The sequence below is a fragment of the Rhincodon typus genome, chromosome 15 (genome assembly GCF_021869965.1).
Source record: "Rhincodon typus isolate 14 chromosome 15, sRhiTyp1.1, whole genome shotgun sequence".
Taxonomy (NCBI): Eukaryota; Metazoa; Chordata; class Chondrichthyes; order Orectolobiformes; family Rhincodontidae; genus Rhincodon; species Rhincodon typus.
This window is the reverse complement of record NC_063346.1, coordinates 44,384,395-44,393,451: the sequence shown is the minus strand read 5'-3', so window position 1 is coordinate 44,393,451 and position 9,057 is coordinate 44,384,395. Positions and strand designations below refer to the sequence as shown.

The following is a 9,057-nucleotide window of genomic DNA, read 5'->3' as shown; positions in this document are numbered from 1 at the left end:
GAGTGCTACATCAGAATCTTTTCTGGGTGGACTCTCTCAATTTTGGCTAAATAAACGATTGCTATCCAATACCTTGAAGCTCCTGAGATTATTTTGCTAAGTAATCTATCACAACAGCTTGTAATACATTCCAGTAATCCAAGCTGTGAGTTCCCTGTTCAGCATGATTCACCACCTATTACAAATTTATTGCATTTAACCAGTAGATGATAGTTTAAGACTATAAAACCATAAGATATAGGGGCAAAATCAGGCCATTCGGCCCACTGAGTCTGTTCCACCATTCGATCATGGCTGATAAGTTTCTCATTCTCCTGCCTTCTCCCTGTAACCCTTGATCTCCTTACTAATCAAGAGTCTATCCATCTCTGTCTTAAATACACACAATGACTTTGCCTCCACAGCCCTCTGCTGCAATGAGCTCCACAGATTGACTACTCTCTTGCTGAAGAAATTCCTCCTCATCTCAGTTCTCAGGTCTTTGCCTCTCCTATCAGTGGGAAACATCTTCTCCATGCCCACTCTATCTAGGATTCTCAGTATTTTGCAAGTTTGAATCAGACCCCTCCCTCATCCTTCTAAACTTCGAGTTCGGACCCAGAGTCCTCAACCTCTCCTCAAATGACAAGCCCATCATTCTTGCGTTCATTCTTGTAAACCTCATCTGGATCCCCTCCAATGCCAGCACATCCTTTCCAAGATACAGGGCCCAAAACTGCTCACAATATTCAAAATGTGGTTCAACCAGAGCCTTATACAGCCAGGGCAGTACATCCTTGCTCTTGTGTTCTAGCCCTCTTGAATTAAAAGTTAACATTGCATTTGGCTTCCCAACTGCCAATTGAACCTGCATGTTAACCTTAAGACAATCCTGAAGTGGGAGTCCTAAGCCCCTTCGTGCTTCAGATTTCTGAAGCCTTTCCCCACTTAGAAAATAGTCCATGCCTCTATCATTACTACCAAAATGCATAATCTCAGTTTCCCATACTGTATATCATCTGCCACTCCTTTTCACACTTTCCCAGCCTGACCAAGTTATTCTGCAGCCTCCCTGCTTCTTCAACACTACCTTTATGTCATCAGCATAACGAAAAAGCAGTCATATGGTCCTGTGGGACTATGGTGACTTTGCATTCTATAGAAGAAACTGTACTTAATTTATTATATTTATAGTTTTCAAAGATGTTTTGAAGAAGATTTATAACATTTCTTTCAAAAGAATTTCTGGAGCTCTTTTGACTTTTGACTGACTAAAACAATTCTGGCAGCTAGACAATGAAAATATCACAAGCCTATTTGACGTGCTTTGCATGATTCACTTACAATAAGGAAGTAGCTCCTGTAGGAAACTGTGAAAGTAGCTGTTCACTCAAATTTGAGATTAACAGCAGACAGCTACCATGGAGCTAAGTAACAACATGACAGAACAATTGCCCGTCACTCAAAATACAGCGGCGACCATCATCCTGAGCCTGGCTTGCCTCGTGGGAGTCCCAGGGAATGCACTGGTTATCTGGATTGTACTTTTTGCCATGAAGAAACAAAGATCCCCCACTGTCATACTCATCCTGAATTTGGCGATAGCTGACGAGCTTGTTCTGATCACTTTGCCTCTGTGGATCTATGCCTTTGTGAACGGCTGGGCCTTTGGACAACCATTTTGCAAGTTCCTGAGCTACATCGTCTGCTGCAACATGTACGTAAGCATTTTTCTGATCACTGTGATGAGTATCGAACGCTTCATGGCTGTCATCTACCCATTTGCCAGCCAGCGATGGCGCCAGAACAAGGTTGTTGTGAAGGTGGTGTTCATTGTCTGGGTTTTGGCTTTGCTCTTTTCAATTCCTGTCCTTCTTTACCAGGTGGTGGATGCTGATGACACTGGACAGCAATACTGTCTGTACATGCAGTTTGAAACCGATAAGGAGGAAATCTTTTGCACGGTGTTTCAAACTTTGGTTTCCTTTGTCATTCCCTTCATGGTGCTGTCCATTTCTTACTTTTGCATTGGGAGGAAGGTGAAACGCATGACGTTTAATACCAAAAACAGAACTGGGGTGGTGATTGGCACTGTAGTGATTGTGTTTTTCATCTGCTGGATGCCTCACAATGTCTTAAATCTGATTTCAATCACAGCACTGATGACTAGTACATCAAATGAAGCCATATCAAGAACATTAAATGATATTTATTCTGGTGGCACCTTCATTGCTGGAGCTCTAGCTTTCATCAACAGCTGCATCAATCCTGTATTGTATGCATTTGCTGCCCAGAAAATTCGTAATGGTTTTCAAATATCAGCCCTGACTAAGTTATTTGACCAGCTGACCCATTCTGGTAAAGAAGAATCAAGAAAAGAATGCATGAATAACACCAGAAAAGACACAAGTATCACCATGGAAGAGATGGATTGTTTACAGGATACCTAAAAGTATCTTTTATTTCAGCAAAACAAATTTAGATAAAGCTTCCTGTTCAATAACTGCCAATCCCACAACTTCACGTCTACTTGGGTCTTTCCCATTAACACCACTGCTCTCTACCACGTAACAAGTTTTGTCAAGAGGAAGCTTCTGGACTTCCTTCTGTGCAGGACGAAAGGAAAGGGCCATGAGATAGCCCTCCCATCTACTCACCAACCCCCTTTTGTTGAAACCTCCATACAATATGACAGCTGAGGCAGAGAAATGGTCAATGTGGAATACTTATTCTAAGGTCCCAGGCACCGGTGTGACATGGCATTGCTTCAAATCGTTCTCAAAAGTTCTTTCCCCTTACTTTATTTGCCGGAAATTACCATCAATAAAGTTAGATGGTTATGGTTAGTGGGAAGATTGCAGCATAATTTTGAATCTTTTCCTTCAAACTTTGACAGCTTGTTAAACTGCTTCAGATTATCATTCATCCACTTCTTGCTGGCAAAGTCGGAAATTTTCCGATGACTATTTGGCGCAAAAGTGTGATATTTCATCGATGCGGCAAAATGTTATGCCTTGTCTTCAGGGGACAAATTTCTCTTTGTCCAGCTTGCCAATCAGCAGCCAAATCTTATCCATAGCAAGGGAGCCTGATCATCACCTGTTTGGAATTAGAGATCTCAATCACTGATGCTGCCAAAATTCAGCTGATAATTAAGAATATCTAAATAAAAATGATTTCTCTTCGGAAGTGCCATCATTACCGATAACAACACAGAACTTTACCCTCTTGTTATTGATTGCGAGCATGCCTTTCCTTCACTCGAGAGGATAGGAACAATCAGATCCATAGCTTTTCAATGGCAGCTACAATTACCAGATAACTGGGGTTTCTTAGTGACTGGGTGCAACTCTCACAGCTATGTCCTGCCACCTGTCTCACTGAGATAAATTCTGTTCATTAATAGGAAACTGGGGAAATCTGAACAGAAAGCAGACAAATTCAGTCAGGACTCGATTGCAGTCTGATGCTAAACAACGTAAACAGCCTGATTAATGTGAATCACTTTCAAAGTGACTTGAGCTTTCAGCATGATCTATCACATTCATTTCTTACAACAGAAATTATTTGCAATTTACACGAGGGGGAGTTTTGTTGTTGAGTTGTCGAAATCTAAGTCAAAAAAGAGGAAACATTGTGATTGTTCATTCCTTAAAAATGTTTTCTGCATTGACTTTAAAATTCCTGATTCCTCATTTTAGTCACTTATTGCAGTGCTGAAATGACATTGTAGTATAGAGTGAAACTGCTTATATTCTGGGATATTGAAGAGTAATAACTATGTACCACCACATAACTAGGTTACATTCAATTAACTGTTGCCCTATATTAAAGAAACTGTGAACACCTATAGGGAATTTTAATGCTTTGATATTGAAATCATTGTTTGAGCAGTTGTGCTTGCTTCTGTAACCGTTAGCGGTTTGGCCAGAATGATAAATAATGTTATTTGCTAATTAACCTTGCTAATATTAATGAGAAAAGCAAAGCATCCAAGTGCTGATTTTCTGTCATGTTGGAAGATTTCCTTTAAATGAAAGAATAATTGAATGAATAAAGTGAATTAATAAAGTAATGAGTTCTTTTATTTCACCAATGATTTATGAATACTCCAATGCAGCACTTTCAACACATACTCCTAGCATCTAATGACACCAAAGGGATAATTTGGGCAATTTATCTTTGAATGTGAGATGGTGGTTCAGTGGTACCACTCTCAGTTCTGCTTCAGAAGGTGGTAAGTCCAAAATCCCACACCTGAAATTTCAGTATGTAATCTAGGCTGATACCTCGGTGCTGTACAGAGGGTAGACTGCATTATCAGAGATATCGTTTCTAAGATTTCGTGGCACTATTTTCTTTTCAGGTTGATATAACAGATGCTCTAGCACATTTTTGAAGAGATAGAGTAGAAGAGCGCTCATGGTCAATATTTATATCTCAACTAAAATTGTTAAAATGCATTATCTGATCATTTATCCCTATAACTATTTTGTGAGCTTGCTATGCAAAAAGTGGTTGCTTCATTTCCTACATTCAACAGTGGCTACATTTCGTAACAGTTATCAGATGTAAAGTGCTTTGGGACATTCTGAATATATGAGAAACACTACATAAATGCAAATCTCCCTTTCTTTGAAATGGGCAAATTATGTATTGGGAAGAGTCAGTGGAGATTAAGAAAATTAGAAGGTTTTCTAACAGGAGGATGGTCTCAAAATATAAAGCCTTGCTTTGACAAATATTTTGTGAATTAAGATTTGTGTTTTATTTCAGTCTTTTTATGCATGCTTTTATTTTAAGATAACGTGCTTTTACTAGAACTTAACTGTACGTTGTGTTGCACAATTACCTTGACTATAATGACATCCACTGCAACAAGTGGATTACTTTTGTACATATGGTGATATAGCGCCCAAGGAAGAGTTTACCTATCAAAGGTATTTCTTAATATTCCACACAATATTTGTGTTATGCTACAATAATAAATATTGTCCCATTTTAAAACATTCATGCAATGTTATGGTAATTACTGTTTCATATGTATATTCCATATGTATGTATTGTCTCACAGCATAAAAATCAGACTAGATCCAGAGGATGTATCTGAAAGTTGAGTATCAAACTTCTGGTCTGTCCTTAATTCAGACTGGAAATAAACTTAATGCTTTCTGTTTAGTCAATAAACACTCATCTCATATTTTGAGGTAGGATTTCACCATGGGCTTCAGGACCCCAGTGTTGGAACATAATGGGGTACCCAAATCTGCATTTATTGGCAGTGGGGCTGGTTGAGCAATTTCCCCAGAGGCAGATTCCCCATCGGTTGTCTCATGACATTGTCCATTTGTGGAGGGGATGAGCAGATTCTTGACCTTGCTGGTCCAATCAGAGGCCCAGCGGCTCTGGACCACGGACAGCTCCTCCGGATGGGAGAGGAGGCATCAAGGAACAAGCGTGAGCAGAGGTAAGTAGGAAAATAAAAGTCATAGAGGGCCAAACCTTCAGGTGGTCCCTTAACTGAGGGATGGAGCCTCCAACTCCAATGTACAGCTGCAGTGAGGCAGCCTCCACAAAGTTATAAGTCTCCCCATGCCGCTCTGCTGTGCAGCAAGTTCTGTTCTGTTGCCACCAATCCTGATTGAGTCCTTGAAAATTGTAATTGGCTTCATTCAGCTCTCACCTGGACCCACCACTGGGAAATATCCCAAATGCCTGCACTGTATCAGGGAACTATTCAATCAATTAATCATAGAAGCCCTACAGTGTCGAAACAACCCCTTTGGCCCAACAAGTCCACACTGACCCACAGAGCACCCCACCCAGACCTATCCCCCTATAACCCACCAAATCTACACATCCCTGAACACTATGGGCAATTTAGCATGGCCAATCCACCTAGTTCGGACATCTTTGGACTGTGGGGTCTCAGATCCCAGGCTCCTCTGCCTCTCAACTCTACCTCTTCAGCGCCATTCCAATCCTGCCCAAGGCTCTTATGCTGCAAGCCCTTTCTGCACACTGATATTTCCTGTCATAGTTCTTCATCGCATCAATACATGTCTGTGAGTCTGGTAGGAAACCACAGGAAAACCAACCCAGCAGCTGCTGATTCCACAGGAAACCAAATTGAAATGATCCCTCCAGACCATCCTGAAGAATTCAGGAAGACACTTGAGCCCAGTTTGAAACTATCCAGTGTATGTATCTATCAAATCTGTAGTTAAATAACTTTTTTGGACTTTTAAACTGATCAGTCTCTCCTCCTGCCTAACACGTGTGAGCTCTTAAATGTGCATGTGTGTGCCAGAGAAGTTTCATTATTTTTGTTAACGTTGCGTATTAAGTGCCATAAGTACTATTTTCTTTTCTACTAAAGTCTTAAAAGGGATCCTGTCTGTCTGTCTTTGACAATAACAGCACTTAAATATTTAAAGATTCACTGAACTGGCCTTTTGGAGTGGAAAGAAGAGAGGCAATCTATCCCTTCTTACCTAACCAGAATAATACACAGTCCAAAACACCATATAGGACACTGGATGTGATCCCAGCAAAGTTGTTTACAACTCTGTCTGCTCACATTAGTGCATGTGTGAACTTCAATCCAGCTCACTTACAGTAAAGGGGAATATGCTTTTTGCCTTTCGAATTGGTTGCTGTCCCTGCTTGCTGTCTTTCCTGGTTGAGTGTAATCAACTTTCAACAAACATCAACATTTAACAGTTTCAATATATTTTTAAAAATCTGCTTTTTTGTTCTAATAATCAAAGTATATAAACTCACACTTCCCCACATTACATCCCATCTATCGCTTTGATGCCTGCTCTGTGGTTGCAGTTTGGTGCCCTCAGAAGGCAAACTCAGCAGCAGGGGCATTTATTGAGACAGGAGAGAGGCGGTTCAAGAATCCAGCACTTCCCTGTCTGTGCACCAATTAAGTCAAGGGCAGGAATGCCTCATGGATAGTTTTCCCATCCCAGAGCTAAGTGAAGATTTAATGTACAGACAAGGACCTTATCCCACTGTTGCTGGTATTCCCACATCAGCAGGCTGAGGATCCACCATGCAATCACTGTTGATGCTGCTGCACGTAAGAAATAAGGAACCATTAATAAATATTTTAGGATACTATAGGATTATAGCTCTGGTTGTCAGACATGAAAAGAATGAAATTTTTCTTGTCTGTTCTTAAAAAGAAGTAAGGCTAAAATAAACAGCAAGGGTCCATATTCTATTTAATTAAACTATGTCTGGGGAGCACACACCAATGATTTGTGCATCCTGTCCTATGTGGGTTATCCTAGAGGTTGAAAGGTTTGTGGATGGCACATTTCAGGATCTGGTCACCCTACAGCTTAAGGAAGTGCAGACAGACAACCATTCTGTGCCTGCAGTATACTGGCTACAATGAGCCTCCAAGCATCAGTTTCTATCCAGTGGCATGGCAGTTCTGCACCTTTCTGCCTTGTCAAGGTGGCAGATGAAAATCCACTGCTGCAATTACTTCTTCCTGTGTGCTGGACGGCTTTCCTGTTAGCTTTATTTGAAAATTTAGACTTTTTTTTCTTAAACTTTAAGTTAATCTCCCTTAGAGTGTTCAAAACAGCTTGAAATATGCAAGTGCTCAGAATTGAGACCAAAGAGATACTGAATTGCTGTAAATGAACTCAGTGAGTCCTAACAAATGATGTTATTCAGAATCTAGAGTCCCCACTACGATTAAAAACTTAGGTGTACAACACTTTAAATTTGATTTAAACATGTTTCAGACATGTTTAAGCCATGACACATTTTGTGGCATGAATTGTGAAATCATAAGTTTCTTGAGTTGTGAAATTCGTTAGACATAGTAACAACTGCCTTCACAGTTCTGCTTTTAGTATGTTTATCTTGTGACGAAGGACAGAACAACAAACATGAAGCTACAATATGATTGCTTTGTTTTTTCAAACTTAAAGCTTTGGAAAATCCAGTTTGGAAAGTTGCATTAATATGAATTTTTATCAGTCAGGGGATTTTCAGAGAGGGTCACACATACCTGACAAGTTAAAGGGATTGAAGGCTAACAATGATCAGTGAAGTAAATTGTAGATATCATTAAGTTCTAGAAGAGCCTAAGAAAAAAATATGTAAAGTACTGGTTCTTGTCATGCAGAAGTCACTGGGCACTAGTGAGATCCCACAGCATTAAAGGCAAATAATGTGATACTTGATTTAAAGAAAAAGCAACAAAACTGACAAAATACATTCACAGTCACCTAATAGCAACATAAGATGAAATAACAAAAACTACTTGTGGGATAATCTTCAAGAAATCCTGAAAATGAACAACTTGAAAAGAAACTGCCAGACTGGATATTCAAGAGGAAAATCCTGCTTGACAAATTCCCTTGACCTTATTGAGAACATCAAATAAATCAGTAATGTTATTTGGGTTTTCAAAAAGTGTTTGACAATTTCTCACATGAAGGAATCCACATCGAGCTCAATCTAAAGGATTCAGACTAAATTATTGGTAGGATCAGTAGCTGGTTTACAAAACTGTAGTCTGGGATGGTCTTATAGATCATGTCTGGCTCCTCCTTGATACACTGCATTGTAACCATACCTTTCAGGAACCAGTCTTCTTGTTGTCTGGAAAGTATTTTTTATGGTTTGTAATACAGCATACTTAATGGTCTCACTAAAAATGATAAACCTTCTAAATGATTCATCAAATGAATCATTCTCCTCCACTTGAGCTCCCATCCATTATAACCACAATTTAGTCAAGGTGTACTTTAGCAGCTGAAAAGAGCTTTTGACTGGGATACCATACTTCCTCCTTTGCCCAGTACACAAAGCCACTAGTTGCAAAGACCATTACCATTAGATAGTAATGGGAACACAATGGTGTGAATTTCAGCTAGGCTTAGCTGTATGTGGAGCTTATTTATATATATTCAGTCTCCTATTGCTCTTCCAGCAAACCAGTACAGCAGTGATAGTTGAATGGCCTTCTCTTATGATGTAATTATACTGACATCACGAAATACATTAAGAGGTTCACTGTTCTTTTGGAAGAAACTAAGCATCTCA

General features: G+C 39.7%; 1 protein-coding gene across 1 annotated transcript; it reads left to right on the top strand.

Moving 5' to 3' along the window:
• Nucleotides 1–1,342: 1,342 nt before the first annotated feature.
• Nucleotides 1,343–3,988, top strand: LOC109915538 (leukotriene B4 receptor 1-like). Its single transcript, XM_020515188.2, has one exon. It carries the CDS (start codon nt 1,401–1,403, stop codon nt 2,427–2,429), a length of 1,029 nt encoding a protein of 342 aa, XP_020370777.1. The 5' UTR covers nt 1,343–1,400; the 3' UTR covers nt 2,430–3,988.
• Nucleotides 3,989–9,057: the final 5,069 nt, after the last annotated feature.